General features: G+C 40.3%; 1 protein-coding gene across 1 annotated transcript in view; it reads right to left on the bottom strand.

Annotated features, from left to right (window-relative positions):
- LOC139758274 (probable glutamate receptor) overlaps positions 1-20,000 on the bottom strand; it is a 355,157-nt gene that overhangs the window by 128,292 nt on the left and 206,865 nt on the right. The window contains exons 6-8 of the mRNA XM_071679484.1: positions 14,108-14,218; positions 13,848-13,976; positions 11,207-11,365 (exon numbers count right to left, since the gene is read on the bottom strand). Coding sequence (XP_071535585.1) covers positions 11,207-11,365; positions 13,848-13,976; positions 14,108-14,218 — 399 coding nt within the window. The remainder of the gene's footprint in view (positions 1-11,206; positions 11,366-13,847; positions 13,977-14,107; positions 14,219-20,000) is intronic.

The raw sequence follows: 20,000 nt of genomic DNA, 5'->3' as shown, positions 1-20,000 counted from the left end.
CATCTCTATCAACTCTATCATATGCCTTCTCCAGATCCATAAATGCTACATACAAATCCATTTGCTTTTCTAAGTATTTCTCACATACATTCTTCAAAGCAAACACCTGATCCACACATCCTCTACCACTTCTGAAACCACACTGCTCTTCCTCAATCTGATGCTCTGTACATGCCTTCACCCTCTCAATCAATACCCTCCCATATAATCCAGGAATACTCAACAGACTTATACCTCTGTAATTTGAGCACTCACTCTTATCCCCTTTGCCTTTGTGCAATGGCACTATGCACGCATTCCGCCAATCCTCAGGCACCTCACCATGAGTCATAAATACATTAAATAACCTTACCAACCAGTCAATAATATAGTCACCCCCTTTTTTAATAAATTCCACTGCAATACCATCCAAACCTGCTGCCTTGCTGGCTTTCATCTTCCGCAAAGCTTTTACTACCTCTTCTCTGTTTACCAAATCATTTTCCCTAACCCTCTCACTTTGCACACCACCTCGACCAAAACACCCTATATCTGCCACTCATCAAACATCATTCAACAATCATCAAACACATTCAACAAACCTTCACAACACTCACTCCATCTCCTTCTCACATCACCTCTACTTGTTTTCACCTCCCCATTTGAGCCCTTCACTGAAGTTCCCATTTGCTCCCTTGTCTTACGCACTTTGTTTACCTCCTTCTAGAACATCTTTTTATTCTCCCTAAAATTTAATGATACTCTCTCACCCCACCTCTCACTTGCTCTCTTTTTCACCTCTTGCACCTTTCTCTTGACCTCCTGTCTCTTTCTTTTATACATCTCCCACTCAATTGAATTTTTTCCCTGCAAAAATCGTCCAAATGCCTCTCTCTTCTCTTTCACTAATGATCTTACTTCTTCATCCCACCACTCACTACCTTTTCTAATCAACCCACCTCCCACTCTTCTCATGCCACAAGAATATTTCCCACGCATTCCTCGCGTGTCGTAGAAGGCGACTAGAGGGGACGGGAGCGGGGGGCCAGAAATCCTCCCCTCCTTGTATTTTTAACTTTCTAGAATGGGAAACAGAAGAAGGAGTCACGCGGGGAGTGCTCATCCTCCTCGAATGCTCAGACTGGGGTGTCTAAATGTGTGTGGATGTAACCAAGATGTGAAAAAAAGGAGAGATAGGTAGTATGTTTGAGGAAAGGACCCTGGATGTTTTGGCTCTGAGTGAAACGAAGCTCAAGGGTAAAGGGGAAGAGTGGTTTGGGACTGTCTTGGGAGTAAAGTCAGGGGTTAGTGAGAGGACAATAGCAAGGGAAGGAGTAGCAGTACTCCTGAAACAGGAGTTGTGGGAGTATGTGATAGAATGTATGAAAGTAAATTCTCGATTAATATGGGTAAAACTGAAAGTTGATGGAGAGAGATGGGTGATTATTGGTGCATATGCACCTGGGCATGAGAAGAAAGATCATGAGAGGCAAGTGTTTTGGGAGCAGCTGAATGAGTGTGTTAGTGGTTTTGATGCACGAGACCGGGTTATAGTGATGGGTGATTTGAATGCAAAGGTGAGTAATGTGGCAGTTGAGGGAATAATTGGTATACATGGGGTGTTCAGTGCTGTAAATGGAAATGGTGAAGAGCTTGTAGATTTATGTGCTGAAAAAGGACTGGTGATTGGGAATACCTGGTTTAAAAAGCGAGATATACATAAGTATACGTAGTAAATAGGAGAGATGGCCAGAGAGCGTTATTGGATTACGTGTTAATTGACAGGCGTGCGAAAGAGAGACTTTTGGATGTTAATGTGCTGAGAGGTGCAACTGGAGGGATGTCTGATCATTATCTTGTGGAGGCTAAGGAGAAGATTTGTATGGGTTTTCAGAAAAGAAGAGTGAATGTTGGGGTGAAGAGGGTGGTGAGAGTAAGTGAGCTTGGGAAGGAGACTTGTGTGAGGAAGTACCAGGAGTGACTGAGTACAGAATGGAAAAAGGTGAGAACAATGGAAGTAAGGGGAGTGGGGGAGGAATGGGATGTATTTAGGGAATCAGTGATGGATATATATATATATATATATATATATATATATATATATATATGTATATATATATATATATATATATATATATATATATATATATATATATATATATATATATATATATATATATATATATATATATATATATATATTTATATATAAAGGCCCCATTCGTTCACACTCAGTGTCTAGTTGTCATGTAATAATGCACCGAAACCACAGCTCCCTTTCCACATTCAGGCCCCACAGAACTTTCCATGCCTTACCCCAGACGCTTCACATGCCCTGGTTCAATTCATTGACACCAGGTCGACCAGGGTATAAAACATCGTTCCAATTCACTCTATTCCTTGCCCGCCTTTCACTCTCCTGCATGTTCAGGCCCCGATCACTCAGAATCTTCTTCACTCCATCTTTCCACCTCCAATTTGGTCTCCCACTTCTCCTCGTTCCCTCCACCTATGACACATATATCCTCTTTGTCAATCTTTCCTCACTCATTCTCTCCATGTAACCAAACCATTTCAAAATACCCTCTTCTGCTCTTTAAATCACACTCATTTTATTTCCACACATCTTTCTTACCCTTACATTACTTACTCGATCAAACCACCTCACACCAAAAATTGTCCTCAAACATCTCATTTCCAGCACATCCACTCTCTTGCGCACAACTCTATCCATAGCCCACGTCTCGCAACCATACAAAATTGTTTGAAGCACTATTCCTTCAAACATACCCATTTTTGCTTTCGAGGATAATGTTTTTGACTTCCAAACATTCCTCAAGGCTCCCAGAATTTTCGCCCCCTCCCCCACCCTATGATTCACTTCCGCTTCCATGGTTCCATCAGCTGCCAGTCCACTCCCAGATATCTAAAACACTTTACTTCCTCCAGTTTTTCTCCATTCAAACTTACCTCCCATTTGACTTGACCCTCAACCCTACTGTAGCTAATAACCTCGCTTTTATTCACTGAGCTAGGAAAAAACAACAAATTCCACATTCGTTCAAACTCAGTCTCTAGCTACCATGTATAATGCACTGAAACCACAGCTCTCTTTCCATTGTTTCCCTCAGACTCTTCACATGCCCTGGTTCAATCCATTGACTGCACGTCGACCCTGGTATACCACATCGTTCCAATTCACTCTATTCCTTGCACGTCTTTCACCCTCCTACATGTTGAGGCCCCGGTAACTCAAAATCTTTTTGATTCCATTTTTCTACCTCCAATTTGGTCTCCCACTCCTCCTCGTTCCTTCCACCTCTGACACATATATCCTCTTGGTCAATCTTTCCTCGCTAATTATCCCCATTTGACCAAACCATTTCAAAACACCCTCTTCTGCTCTCTCAACCATATGCTTTTTATTACCACACATCTCTCTTACCCTATTACTTACTCGATCAAACCACCTCACACCATATATTGTCCTCAAACATTTCATTTCCAGCACATCCACCCTCCTTCACACAACTCTATCTATAGCAAACGCCTTGCAACTATATAACATTGTTTGAACCACTATTCCTTCAAACATACCCAATTTTGCTTTCCAAGATAGTGTTCTCGACTTCCACACATTCTTCAACGCTCTCAGAACTTTAGTCCCCTCTCCCACCCTATGATTCACTTCCGCTTTCATGGATCCATCCGCTGCCAAATCCACTCCCAGATATCTAAAACACTTCACTTTCTCCAGTTTTTCTCCATTTAAACTTATCTCCAAATTGATTTCTCCTTTAACCCTACTGTACCAAATAACCTTGCTCTTATACATATTTACTCTCAGGTTTCTTCTTTCACACGCTTTACCAAACTCAGTCACCAGCTGCTGCAGTTTCTCACAGGAATCAGCCACAAGCGCTGTATCATCAGCGAACAACAACTGACTCATTTCCCAAGCTCTCTCATCCAAAGCAGACTGCATTCTTACCCCTCTTTTCAGAACTCTTGCATTCACCTCCCTAACAGCCGTATCCATAAACAAATTAAACAACCATGGAGACATCACACGCCCCTGCCGCAAACCAACATTCACTGAAAACCAATTACTTTCATCTTTTCCTTCACGTAAACAAGCCTTACATCCCCGATAAAAACTTTTCACTGCTTCTACCATCTTGCCCCCCCACACCATATATTCTTAATACCTTCCACAGAACATCTCTATCAACTCTATCATATACCTACTCCAAATCCATAAATGATTCATATAAATCCATTTGCTTTTCTAATTATTTCTTACGTACATTCTTCAAAGCAAACACATGATCCACACAACCTCTACCACTTCTGAAACCACACTGCTCTTCCGCAATCTGATGGTCTGTACATACACTCACCCTCTCAATCAATACCCTCCCATATAATTTCCCAGGAATACTCAACATTCTTGTACCTCTGTAATTTGAGTACTCGCTTTTATCCCCTTTGCCTTTGTACAGTGGCACTATGCAAGCATTCCTCTAATTCTCAAGCACATTATCATAAGTCATACATACATTGAATAACCTTACCAAAAAGTCAACAGTACAGTCACCCCCTTTTAAGATAAGATAAGGTAAGATAAGATACTTTATTCGTCAAATTGTTATACAAAAATTAATACAAAATGAAATTCGTTTTGGCTTTAGAGCTCCTTAGTAGTTGTAAAAAAAAAAAAAAAAAAAAAAATGAACTCCATTGCAATACCACCCAAACCCGCTGCCTTGCTGGCTTTCATCTTCCGCAAAGCTTTTACTACCTCTTCTCTGTTTACCAAATCCTTCTCCCTAACCCTCTCGCTTACCACACCACCTCGACCAAAACACCCTATATCTGCCACTCTATCATCAAACACATTCAAAAAACCTTAAAAACTCTCACTCCATCTCCTTCTCACATTACCACTACTTGTTACCGCCTCCCCATTAGCCCCCTTCACTGAAGTTCCCATTTGTTCCCTTGTCTTACGCACTTTATTTACCTCCTTCAAAAACATCTTATTCTCCTTAGAATTTAAGGATACTCTCTCACCCCAACTCTCATTTGCCCTCTTCTTCACCTCTTGCACCTTTCTCTTTACCTCCTGCCTCTTTCTTTCATACATCTCCCACACATTTGCATTTTTTCCCTGCAAAAATCGTCCAAATGCCTCTCTCTTGTCTTTCACTAATAATCTTACTTCTCCATCCCACCACTTACTACCCTTTCTAATCTGCCCACCTCCGACGCTTCTCATGCCACAAGCATCTTTTGCGCAAGCCATCACTGCTTCCGTAAATATATCCCATTCCTCCCCCACCCCCTTACGTCCTTTGTTCTCTCCCTTTTTCAATTTTGTACTCAGTCCCTCCTGTTACTTCTTCACACAAGTCTCCTTCCCAAGCTCACTTACTTTCACCACTCTCTTCACCCGAACATTCTCTCCTCTTTTTCTGAAAACCTCTACAAATCTTCACCTTCGCCTCCATAAGATAATGATCATACATCCCTCCAGTTGCACATCTCAGCACATCAACATCCAAAAGTCTCTTTCACGAGCCTATCACTTAACACGTAATCCAGTAACGCTCTCTGACCGTCTCTCCTACTTACATACGTATACTTACTCGCTCCATCTTCTCACATCACCACTACTTTTTATTACCTCCCTATTGGCTCCCTTCACCGATAATCTCATCTGTTCTCTTGTCTTACGCACTTTATCTACCTCCTTCCAAAACATCTTTTTATTCTTCCTAAGATTTAATGATACTCTCTCACCTCAACTATCATTTGCCCTCTTTTTCACCTCTTGCACTATTCTCTTGATCTCTGCCTCTTTCTTTTATGTTCCTACCAGTCATTTGCACTATTTCTGTGCAAAACTCGTCCAAATGCCTCTCTCTTCTCTTTCACTAATAATCTTACCTCTTCATCCCAACACTCACTATCCTTTCTAATCTGCCACAAGAATCTTTTGCGCCAACCATCACTGCTTCCCTAAATACATCCCATTCCTCCCTCACTCCTCTTATGTCCTTTGCTTTCACCTTTTTCCATTCTGCACTCAGTCTTTCCTGGCACTTCCTCACAGAAGACACCTTCCTAAGCTCACTTACTCTCACCACTCTCTTCACCCCAACATTCTCTCTTCTTTTTTGAAAACTTCTACAAATCTTCACTTTCTCCTCCAGATGATAGTGGTCAGACATCCCTCCAGTTGCATTTCTCAGCACATTAATATCCATATGTCTCTCTTTAACGCGCCTGTCAATTAGCACGTAATCCAATATTGCTCTCTGGCAGTCTCTCCTACTTATATACGTATGCGTCTGTATATCTCTCTTTATAAACCAGGTATTCCCAATCACCAATCCTTTTTCAGCACACAAAAATACAAGATCCTCGCATTTTACATTTACAACACTGAACACCAGATGCTCATCAATTATTCCCACAACTGCCACATTACTCACTTTTGCATTCAAATCACCCATCACTATAACCCGGTTTCGTGCATCAAAACTGCCAACACATTCACTCAGCTGCTCCCAAAACACTTGCCTCTCATGATCTTTCTTCTCATGCCCAGGTGCATAGGCCCCAGTAATCACCCCTCTCTCTCCATCCACTTTCACTCGATCATATACTCCCACAACTCATGTTTCAGGAGTAAAGCTACTCCTTCCTTTGCTCTTATCCTTTTACCAACCCCTGACTTTCCTCCCAAAACATTCCCAAATCACCCTTTCTCTTTACCCTTGATCTTGTTTGCACTCATAGCCAAAACATCCAGATTCATTTCCTCAAACATACTTCCTATCTCTCCTTTTTTCTCATCTTGGTTATATCCACTCACATTTAGACAACCTAATCTGAGACTTCGAGGAGGATGAGCACCCCCCCCCCCCCTCGCGACTCCTTCCTCTGAAGTGTTTTGAAGGTTTGTTGAATATGTTAAACGATAGATTGGCAGATATAGGGTGTTTTGGTCGAGGTGGTATGTGAAGTGAGAGGGGGTCAAGGAGAATGATTTGGTAGACAGAGATGAGGCAGTGAAAGCTTTGCGGAAGATGAAAGCCGGCAAGGCGGAGGGTTTGGATGGTTTTGCAGTGGATTTTTTCAAATAGGGGTGACTGTATTGTTGACTGGTTGATGAGGATATTCAATGTATATATGACTCATGGTGAAGTGCCTTAGGATTGGCGGAATGCATGCAGATTGCCACTGTACGAAGGTAAAGGAGATAATGGTGAGTGTTCAAATTACAGATATATTAGTTTATTGAGTATTCTTGGGAAATTATTTGGGAGGGTATTGATTGAGAGGGTGAAGGCATGTACAGAACATCAGATTTTGGAAGAGCAGTGTTGTTTCGGAAGTGGTAGAGGATGTGTAGATCAGGTGTCTGCTTTGAAGAATGTATGTGAGAAATACTTAGAAGGCATATAATAGAGTTGATAGAGATTCTCTGTGGAAGGTATTAAGAGCATATGGTGAGGGATGAAAGTTGCTGGAAGCAACGAAAAGTTTTTATAAAGGATGTAAGGCATGTGCACGAGCAAGAAGAGAGGAAAGTGATTGGTTCTCAGTGAATGTTTGTTTACGGCAGGGGTGCGTGATGTCCCCATGGTTGTTTGATTTGTTTATGTATGCGGTTGTTAAGGAGGTGAATGCCAGAGTTTTCGAGAGAGGGGGCAAGTATGCAGTCTTTTGTGGATGAGAGGGCTTGGGAAGTGAGTCAGTTGTTGTTCGCTGATGATACAGCGCTTGTGGCTGATTCCGTTGAGAAACTACAGGAGTTGGTGACTGTCTTTGATAAAGTGTGTGAAAGAAGGAAACTGAGAGTAAATGTTAATAAGAGCAAGGTTATTAGGTACAGTAGGGTTGAGGGACAAGTCAATTGGGAGGTAAGTTTGACTGGAAAAAACTGGAGGAAGTGAAGTGTTTTAGATATCTGGGGGTGGATTTGGAAGCGGATGGATCCATGGAAGCGGAAGTGAGTCACAGGGTGGGGGAGGGGGCGAAGTTTCTGGGAGCGTTGAAGAATGTGTGGATGACGAGAACATTGTCTCGGAGAGCAAAATTGGGTATGTTTGAGGGAATAGTGGTTCCAAAAATGTTATATGGTTGCGAGGTGTGGGCTCTAGATGGGGTTGTTCGGAGGATGGTGGATGTGTTGGAAATGAGATGTTTGAGGACAATATATGGTGTGAGGTGATTTCATCGAGTAAGTAATGAAAGGGCAAGCGAGATGTCTGGTAATTGAAAGAGTGTGGTTGAGAGCGCAGAGGAGGATGTGTTGGAATTGTTGTGTCACACAAAAAAAGTGAATGATGAAAGATTGAAAAAGAGGATCTATGTGTCAGGGGTGGAGGGAACGAAGAGAAGTGGGAGACCAAATTGGAGGTGGAAGGATTGAGTGAAAAAGATTCTAAGCGATTGGGGCCTGAACAAGCAGGAGGGTGAAAGGCGTGCAAGGAATAGAATGAATTGGAACTATGTGCTATACCGGGTCGACGTGCTGTCACTGGATTGAGCTAGAGCATGTGAAACGTCTGGGATAAACCATGAAAAAGTTTTGACAATGAAGATATTTCGAGAAACATTTAGCTGTACATGACCTTCAACCCAAATTACTGAAATACAGAAAAGTAGAGGAAAGAATGTATCATTCTTTGAATAAATAATATTTTTCTTAATAGTCTAATGATTTCTAAACATGCAAGAGAATCTCTTAGATATGTATGACTCTTAATGAATTATTGTAATTAAGTAATTTATATAAAAAAATGAATAATCATATGAAGAGAAAGCGAGTTAATACACGTATGATATATTTGTTCTATATGAACACCAAAAATATATTGATATACTTGTTTTTTTATGAATACCAAAAATTTAATCATTAGTTTTCGTATTTCCATAATCCTCAGTTTCCATATTTCTTGGTGGTGCTGAGACGGTGGTGCTGAATAGCCTGGCGCTGAAACGGCGCCTTTGAATTGGGCCATTCCCCATTGAAAACTTCTCCCGAATCCTGGAGCCATACAACACTACTGAACTCCTCAGACAGGACCGTGGGTTAACACCCGGTCACCTGTAGACTGAAGCACAGCACGGTTCACAAAACATGTGATCACGAGAGTTCACTTGGTCTCCACTAGTCTGTACTCACACGAGACTTAATTGTGTCTAAAACATTTTTGGTTCAAATAAGGGCTATTTAGATCACCAGAAACATACTATTTAACAATTTGACAAATCACACTTATGCTAAAACACTTCTAATCTTACATAGGACAACTAGTTGACAACTAGTTTCAACACTTGTAACTTTTACCTAATTCTTAAGCTCTAAACATTCTGTGATCTAACACTAAAACAAAAAACACAAACGTAATAAAACTCACATAATGGCAATAAGATGTCCAGCAGGTAAGCTATTTCATGAGACTTCAGGTTAGTGTTTTACCAACCCAAACTCTTCTACGTGACCCGTGATGCCTAGTCTGTTCCAAGTACTCACAGCGACTGGTAGATGACTTCAGAACACCCTCTTTGCCTAGAACTTAAACTACCCACTGTCTGAAGCTACCCACACATGAGTACATGCGTAAATTTGTTCTCTCGAGACTGAAAAACTGCTTAATCGGTGGTTGAACTTAGGTCGTTTTCTGTTTTCATACCTTGCTGTAAACACTGACATTGTATATGATAATCTACGTCGTATTTCGAGCAACATGCACTTTTCTGAGTGTCATTGTTACTACCAAGGCGCTCTCGTAATAGCGTATAAAATAGCGATGTAATAGTTGCATTGCAATGTTGAGATGAACTAGTTACATTATATTGCTGAACGCAATATACGTTCAGCTTTTTTGAATATCCTCAATACTTTTCCTTTCATTGCGCATTTTGGCAGCTGAGATGCTTGTTCCATGTGCATAAGAAAATACTCAAATCTCTTATCCTTCATTAGAGAATGTCTTTATATCATGCATGAGTAAAATGAAAAAAAGAAAATACCCAAAAAGCGATAGATACATTCGCCTCTATATTGCTGTGGGAAGATAGTAAGTGCAAGTCTGTGTTACCCTACATAGTGACAAATCCCTCTTATTTATGTAGTTATATCATGAATTTTTTTTTTTTGATAGGGGTAGGGTGCGATTAGGTAGGGGAGAAGAGGGTTGAGGCCGACTGCCATGCCCAGGGCTCGAACCAATGTGGACCTCACGCTGGCCAGCGCATGTCAGTAAGGCTAAGCATTTCACTATGGAGACCCGCGCGCGCGCGCGCGCGCGTGTGTGTGTGTGTGTGTGTGTGTGTGTGTGTGTGTGTGTAGGTGTTTTTGTGTAAATAGATAAGTAAGAATCGGTTTATCGACTTTAGGTAGCCATTCGGATGAAAATATCACAGAACTGAAGGTAATGATAGTAACCGGTTAAGATCGAGGTGGGTTGGATATTTCCACACTTTGGGTACACAGGGGAGTGAGGTACGTTAGGATAGTCAGGGTAGCAGATATACAGAAACGTTCAGAGAGTAAAAAGTGTTGTTTATACATGAAGAATTCAGTTTACATTGAGTGATGAATAGTTACAGTTACACATTAGTTGACATACCACATAACCTAACTAACAGAAACTGAGCTGTTTGCTTCTTCATGGACTGTCTGTGAAGTTCATAAGGTAGAGACGCATGTGTGTGTGTGTGTGTGTGTGTGTGTGTGTGTGTGTGTGTGTGTGTGTGTGTGAGTGTGTGTGTGTGTGTGTGAAAGGGATTTTAACATATGCACTTTTTCCATATCCCTCTGCTAAGGTACAACTTGTAGGGATTGCACTACCTCTCCGTTTATTGAAACTGTCAGTTAAAGCTATACATTCAAATAGATCTTTAATGAAACTAGCATTAATATTCTGAAAAAGTTAGACTAATGAATTTGATCTGAAAAGAATACATGTTTCTGTTTTCAAGACTGAATTTTGCTCTATTCTGTAAACAGTCCCTGAGATACGATTATCGTGTATTTGTTGCATTCACTCCGATATAGTAATTTCTAAACATCCATTGATAGCTTTTCATTCATATACGACTATCAAACCTCTAGATGAGTGCAAAGCTCAGAGCGGCATCATGAAATAACTGGATTACTGAAAAAGTTGACGCACCTAAGAATGACGAGCGATGAGCTTATACTTACGTAAAATTGATGCCTTGGGAGATGTAATTGATAAATTTCTCCATCAGTCCCACGAAGGTGAGGCGCTTCCCACCAGGTGCCTTGGGATCCTTTATAATGACTGGTCTGTGAGAGACAAACGCCTCAGACGCCACCATCAAATTTGGACTTTGAAGGAACCTGCCAAAACGTTTAACAACAGAGATCAGAAGATCCGTATATCTCTTAAATTGTGATTAATCAATAATTGAATAACAGTCTTTTAAAAATATTTTTCATACCTAACAACATATTCTCAACTAACTGCTATCTATCATCATTTTCCTACCCAGTGATACAATTCATGGGGCTCCTGCAAATGAGATTTTACAATACTTTCAGAAGTAGGGGAAATATGTGTCCATTCACCTGTGCTCCTTTTCCTCAAAAAAAGTGATACAACGATATCCTATGTAACTTCTTACTCCAGTTACAACCAGTACAAGGCAGGTTTAGGTACAATAACTCTCTCTCTCTCTCTCTCTCTCTCTCTCTCTCTCTCTCTCTCTCTCTCTCTCTCTCTCTCTCTCTCTCTCTCTCTCTCTCTCTCTCTCTCTCTCTCTCTCTCTCTCTCTCTCTCTCTTTCCCTCTTTTTTTTTTTTTTTTTATTTTCAAAAAGAAGGAACAGAGAAGAGGGCCAGGTGAGGATATTCCCTCAAAGGCCCAGTCCTCTGTTCTTAACGCTACCTCGCTATCGCGGGAAATATATATATATATATATATATATATATATATATATATATATATATATATATATATATATATATCTTTCTTTTTCTTTCAAACTATTCGCCATTTCCCGCGTTAGCGAGGTAGCGTTAAGAACAGAGAACTGGGCCTTTGAGGGAATATCCTCACCTGGCCCCTTCTCTGTTCCTTCTTTTGGAAAATTAAAAAAAAATAATGAGAGGGCAGGATTTCCAGCCCCCCGCTCCCTCCCCTTTTAGTCGCCTTCTACGACACGCAGGGAATACGTGGGAAGTATTCTTTCTCCCCTATCCCCAGGGATATATATATATATATATATATATATATATATATATATATATATATATATATATATATATATATATATCCACTCCCAGATATCTAAAGCACTTTACTTCCTCCAGTTTTTCTCCCTTCAAACTTATCTTCCAATTGACTTGACCCTCAACTCTACTGTACCTAATAACCTTGCTCTTATTCACATTTACTCTAAGCTTTCTTCTTTCACACACTTTACCAAAATGGGAGCGGATGGAACCATGGAAGCGGAAGTGAATCATAGGGTGGGAGAGGGGGCGAAAATCCTGGGAGCCTTGAAGAATGTTTGCAAGTCGAGAACATTATCTCGGAAAGCAAAAATGGGTATGTTTGAAGGAATAGTGGTTCCAAAAATGTTGTATGGTTTGAGGCGTGGGCTATGGATAGGGTTGTGCGCAGGAGGGTGGATGTGCTGGAAATGAGATGTTTGAGGACAATATGTGGTGTGAGGTGGTTTGATCGAGTAAGTAATGTAAGGGTAAGACAGATGTGTGGAAATAAAAAGAGCGTGGTTGAGAGAGCAGAAGAGTGTGTTTTGAAATGGTTTGGGCACATGGAGAGAATGAGTGAGGAGAGATTGACCAAGAGGTTATATGTGTCGGAGGTGGAGGGAACAAGGAGAAGTGGGAGACCAAATTGGAGGTGGAAAGATGGAGCGAAAAAGATCTTGAGTGATCGGGGCCTGAACATGCAGGAGGGTGAAAGGCGTGCAAGGAATAGAGTGAATTGGATCGATGTGGTATACCGGGGTCGACGTGCTGTCAATGGATTGAATCAGGGCATGTGAAGCGTCTGGGGTAAACCATGGAAAGTTGTGTGGGGCCTGGATGTGGAAAGGGAGCTGTGGTTTCGGGCGTTATTGCATGACAGCTAGAGACTGAGTGTGAACGAATGGGGCCTTTGTTGTCTTTCCTAGCGCATATAGACTCATCTTGTAAAAGAGGAGCGCTAAAGAAGAGTTTCGGGAATCTAGTGCCTTTTTCTTTACCTTGTTTTACTTTTAGGTTTATGAATATGCATCAGATGAAATGCACTATGATAGGATTTTAATTATTCTTTTAAAATTTTGGCAGGTTAGTGCTAAAATTCAGTTTGTTACTGCCTCTAATATAGTTTTGCTCCTCACTGGGGTAAGACATGAACATAATTTACGAAAAACTTCGTCTAGTCGCAAAAACTCTAAAGGTTATTGTATATTTTAGATGGTATAAGGAGAAAATGGAATAGCATGTTTCAAAACCCATAGATCAATATCATTAGATATACAGAGGATGTCAAAAATCTCCTGACCAGAAAAGAAAGAAAAAAATGGAATGCGTGCAGAATGCTGCGTAATTGTTGAAGGTGCTAACCGTTAAACCTCTGTATGAGTTTCTACCGTAAAAATGGTTGCGTTTTTTTTTACCATTCTCAGATTGTATGATTATAATGAACTCGGTATTTCTGTACAGAAAGATACATGAATACCAAATATTTATATTTCAAGTAATGTTAATTTGGCATGACATGCTTGTACTTGGCAGTACACTTTCTAAGCGATTCATTCATAAGATATTCTTTCAGTTACTTATGCCCATCATACACAGTAATTCCTCACTTGGAAAACTTGTCTGGGAAGAGCGGGAGGTGAGTGGTGAGAGCAAGGCCCCGGTGGGGTGTCCAGGAAGCAACTAGCAGCGGCTGAGACCCCGGAAGGCTGTACGGTAGGTGTAGGTACATACTGCATCTGTTGATGTTTTAACTTTGTATCATATTTCTTCCCTACAGTTTTAAGTACTAAAATGAATGAAAAATATATTCATATATACTTTGCCTAATGGACACATTCCAGGTACGTTGAAGAACCATATGTATGACCTATGACTGGCCGGGGTGTCATCTACGATGATCAACATTGCATTCCTCTCAGCGAAGGTTCTGTGGAGGTCGTGCAAGGCCAGGATGGGTAAACGAGTGACAATCAAAAGCCTCGCAGGCCACGCCAGGAGTTGGCTACTGAAGGACCGTCTGGCTACAGCAGCGAGGAAGGCTGGATCTTCGCTTGCCACCACCACCGTCACACACCATGACAGCCACCGAACCTATTGGAAATACTCAAATGTTTTACAATGAGTACATGGATTTGAAAAAGTATTTGGATGCTAGGTCCATTGGAGGCTATTTACGTTAGTGGAGAAGAGCGAAACTCATAGATTAGTGAGGTAAGAATGAAAAAGCATACAAATATTTCAAAAAGCAAAACCTACAAAGTGTTTATTTGACCGAGGCGCAAATAATGTCAGTCGTGGATCTGAAGCAAAACATTTCTTTTCAAGTTTGTTCTTAAGCGTATTACAGTGATGCTTTCAACCACTCTAACTGGTATATCAATTTCATGTTAGCAATCCAGTCAAAGGAAAAACATTTGCTTCATCAGAAGAAGCGTTTGTCCATGAGTCTGTATCTTCTTATGCAAGTATAATCAGACGAATCAAGCCGTAAATAGCTTGTTAGATCGAGATAGAAATTTTGATAATCTTAAAAATCTGTATCAGATCACACATTAATCTTTTCTTTTCGAAGGTAAATGAATGTGAGTCGTTTTGTCGGATCTCACACAGTACTTGCTTCTCAGTCCAGGAATCGTTTGGCACCTCGAAACTATGCTGTCTCTCTCCATGCATTTATCTCTATCAAGTTGGCTGAAAAAACTAAAGACTACGTGTATTCAAGATGGGAAACACTAATAAATTCTAAGAATGAGGTTTGAATTCCCTACACTTACATTCGAAAGCCCTGTTTATGAATCCAAGATTTTTGTTTAGTCTTTTTACTACATATGTGTATTGTTTACTTGGCTTTAGATTACCAGAAATTTTTGCGCCCGTCTTATTCCTCATTTACCATTTGTAGCTCAACGCAATTTACACTGTAGCTTGCTCTCTCGTTTTTGCTACCGTTATGTGAAACTGCGCTTGTCGATGTTAAAATACATTTACCATTTGTTAGTTCAGTCTAACAGTTTGTCTTTATTAGCTTGAAGCTGCAGACGTTCAGTTTTAGGAGTAAAGTTAATTTTCAACCTAGATTCATCAGCAAATTTCAATATCTTACAATGCAGCCCATTATCAGTATCATCGATATATATATGAAAGAGAAATGGTCCCAGTACTGATCCCTGTGGTACACCACTTGTTCCTTCAAACTATTCAGAGGTCTAACCATTATTACCCACTCTTTCTTTACGCCAGTCACCTACTTTCCTAGCCACTGAAGTATGCACCCGTCTTTACTTTGTGACTTAACTTTCACAAGTAATCGTTGATACAGCATTCTATAGAATTCTGGTCTTAAATCTGAATACAGACTAGCTATTTCATAAGCAAACGTGTCAGACGTGAGACGTGGAAAATCCTGCTGAAAATCGTTTGGCGACTTGCTCATAATTTTTTCCCCAGACGATGGTATCCATAAGCTTTCCAGCTGCAGACTTTAGACTTATTAGGCAGTGACTTATTACTCTCATGAAAGTCTGCTTACACTGATAAACGTCCATTTCTTTGGAACTTTTCCCGTAGCAAGTGACTTAATGGAAAGAATGATAGAGATTGAACTACCTCTGTCTTGCCTCTTTAATTGTCCTCGGATAAACTTATCACACTCCTACTGTTTTATCTACTTTTATTCGAATTATTGCTGATAATAAGTCTTCAACTTTTATGTTATGTTGCAGAATATTTTCCTCTCTCAGCGGTGGAACTGGATGTGGGACATGCGTTGTGTCTTCAGTCGTATTGTAGATCTTTACTATGGCTTCTTGTCTTGAAGCACGACACCAACTTCCGCAGTTCATAGACCAGTTGACTGGGGAATAGCTCCCTTGCTTCTAACGTATTCCTAGAACTCCTTAGGGCCTCTTTTGCCATTCTTAGCATACATGCTTCATACCGACGTTTACTATGACGTATAAGTCTTCGTATCTACGTAAATTTTCCGAATTTGCCATGTCATGTTGAGTCTTGGTCACTTAGAGTTTCTTATGTGCAACTTTCTTTGAGAAAATGGACTTCGTCCCCTCAATTTACCATTTTTGCCGTTTTGAAAAAATACTTTACTAGAGATTAGGACACATTTTCCCCTCTACTGAGCTGAAAGACTGACTGAAGCTTTTCCAAAATGCATACATATCGTTTTCAAAGATTATATCATCCCAGATTGTCTATCAAGAGCTGTGTGAAGATCATTAGGATGTGCAAATATAGTGACTAATGTTTTATAATGTGAAAGTCGCCTTAAGAGTATTCATCAGCATTCATTTGTACCGATATTTTCTACAGCATTTCTAAGGTGAGAATAAACTCGCTCGCTAGTTATATAAGGAGCCTGACCATTTAGGTCGTAATGTGAGAGAGAGAGAGAGAGAGAGAGAGAGAGAGAGAGAGAGAGAGAGAGAGAGAGAGAGAGAGAGAGAGAGAGAGAGAGAGAGAGAGAGAGAGAGAGAGAGAGAGAGAGAGAGAGAGAGAGAGAGAGTAATACTGCGAGTGAACTTTCATCCTTATCACCAGTATGAGAGAAATCTATTCACTTCATCACTAACAGAGAAAGTGACTCATCTTGTCGGTAATAGGAGAGGAACTAACCTGCTGAGCTGTGTCGACCATGTAGGATACCCTCGCCTGCGTCATATTATCTTCCACGACACCAGTTTCAACATCGAATATCCCAAACTCACAAGGCGTCTGCAGCCCTCGTAACACCTATGGCGCAGAAGGCAGAAGCTGTAGTATCAGGCTTTATCAAGTAGACTACAGCAATATCCCTCTACAATAGCTAAAAGTGTATTAACTCACCTCATAGACACTTATAGCTGATAAACTTCCATCACTAAGGAGGAAGACGGAACATCGGAAGGGACACGCTGCTGACAGTACACCGTCCACTGCCTCCGACGCTAATACTAGGGTATTGCTATCATCTGAAACGACGCAAACGAAAATTATGTATCGCACCTTCTCGTCCATGTGTTAGGCAACGTTTGTCTCAAAAGATATTGCCAACACAGATTCACCATTAAACAAGATCCACTCCAATGTCCTAGATGAAAATTCCACATTGATGACACTGAGCACATAATCACTGGTCGCGCCTGGTGGACGAGGCCGTCTTTATGATCGCTGCAAAAACTCCAAAGAAGAAAATCTTCAGGTAAGAAGGAAAAGTTGAGGTGTATTTGCATATAATTGTTTTATTTCTTATGATATTTATCCATTTACCGCAATTGAAAGAAGCTACCAGCAACAGTCAACAACGGTCTAATTTCCTCATATCCAGTCTTCAGTTGTCTAGTCACGTTAAACAGATAATCACTCTCACTGAACAAAGCAAAACTATTCTTGGCATAACGCACGAAACAAACATGGCAATTCACTTCACTCGCTAACAACATCAGCTCAGAAGAAACATACACCTTAATGCCCTCAGAATACTAAGTGTATCTATTAAAAAAGAAAATATCTGAAACAAACAATCCATCTGCTCTACTTGAAACTATACCTCACCTTCCTGGTCTTCCGACCTCTTAAACTGTAAATGTGACAAAGCAGCAAACCAAACTAAATGGTGCAATCAGAATAATGATTGTCTACCTAGCAACCACAAGTATTCAACAATGAAATATAGATCTTTCCAGGACAGTCACTTCTCAACATGTTCAGCATTCAGATCTATACAACAGAATCAGACTCATCCCAGCTCTTCCACCACAGTCTTAGACTCCAATCCAACAGACATGTACCTATCAGAAATCACACACCACAAATAAACGCAAATCATACTCTCCCTCCTGCGTTCTGGACGTCATCCATTAATGCAACACTACAAATACAGTTTTATCATATCCCAAGACAATCTTTCAAGAAGCAGCCACTGCAAGCAAGACACCGAACAATTACTATCAGATATCTTCGCACTCTCCACACAATTGCACACACATCACAGCACTTTATGACCTGTGGTCCTGACTGGTGGACGTAGCTAGATTTATGAGAACTACGCAAGCGTCATGATTATACAAGGGACTTCCTAAGGTTGAATGATGAGGTAAGGTATTTCTTGTTTTCATATTGTTTTCCAGTTTCCCAAGTTAGCAAGTAAACACCAAGAACACACAAACTGAAGGTCTCATTCCCTCTTATTCATTCTGTAGCTGTCATATATAACGGATCAACAACACAAACCCAAATTGACAATGAAAATATGACCCCATAGACTTTTCCGTGGTTTTCCTGGCTGCTTCATAAGCCCTCGTCAGTCCATTGACAGCAAATCGCAATTCTTCATCACATCTTAAATTTCACACTATCAGGTGCATGCCTTTCATGCTTTTGGAAGTCTATGACCCAAGTACTCAAAATCTTATCAACTTTGTCATTCTATCTCCAATTTGGGCGCGCCCAGTGCCACTGGCCCCTTGTACTTCAGAAGCATAAATTCTCTTTGTCAAACTCTCCTAACTAACTCCTCATCCTTTCTTTATATTCATTATTGTATTATCATTATATATAATCACCATTTCCAGCGTCCACGAGGTAGCGCCAGGAAACAGAAGAAGAATGACACACCCATTCATACACACACACACACATATATATATATATATATATATATATATATATATATATATATATATATATATATATATATATATATATATATATTCCCTGGGGATAGGGGAGAAAGAATACTTCCCACGTATTCCCTGCGTGTCGTAGAAGGCGACTAAAAGGGAAGGGAGTGGGGGGCTGGAAATCCTCCCCTCTCGTTTTTTTTTTTTTTTTTCCAAAAGAAGGAACAGAGGAGAGGTCCAGGTGAGGATATTCCCTCAAAGGCCCAGTCCTCTGTTCTTAACGCTACCTCGCTATTGCGGGAAATAGCGAATAGTATGAAAAAAAAAAAATATATATATATATATATATTGTATGGTTGCGAGGCGTGGGCTATGGATAGAGTTGTGCGCAGGAGGATGGATATGCTGGAAATGAGATGTTTGAGGACAATGTGTAGTGTGAGGTGGTTTGATCGAGTAAGTAACGTAAGGGTAAGAGAGATGTGTGGAAATAAAAAGAGCGTGGTTGAGAGAGCAGAAGAGGGTGTTTTGAAATGGTCTGGGCACATGGAGAGAATGAGTGAGGAAAGATTGACCAAGAGGATATATGTGTCGGAGGTGGAGGGAACGAGGGGAAGTGGGAGACCAAATTGGAGGTGGAAAGATGGAGTGAAAAAGATTTTGTGTGATCGGGGCCTGAACATGCAGGAGGGTGAAAGGAGGGCAAGGAATAGAGTGAATTGGATCGATGTGGTATACCGAGGTTGACGTGCTGTCAGTGGATTGAATCAGGGCATGTGAAGCGTCTGGGGTAAACCATGGAAAGCTGTGTAGGTATGTATATTTGCGTGTGTGGACGTATATATATACATGTGTATGGGGGTGGGTTGGGCCATTTCTTTCGTCTGTTTCCTTGCGCTACCTCGCAAACGCGGGAGACAGCGACAAAGCAAAAAAAAAAATATTCATATATATGTATGTATATATATATATATATATATATATATATATATATATATATATATATATATATATATATATATATATATATATATATATATATATATATATATATATGTATATATATATATATATATATATATATATATATATATATATATATATATATATATATATATATATATATATATATATATATATATATAT

This window comes from Panulirus ornatus, chromosome 30 (assembly GCF_036320965.1).
Source record: "Panulirus ornatus isolate Po-2019 chromosome 30, ASM3632096v1, whole genome shotgun sequence".
NCBI classification, from domain to species: Eukaryota; Metazoa; Arthropoda; class Malacostraca; order Decapoda; family Palinuridae; genus Panulirus; species Panulirus ornatus.
This window is presented reverse-complemented; position numbering and strand designations above follow the sequence as displayed.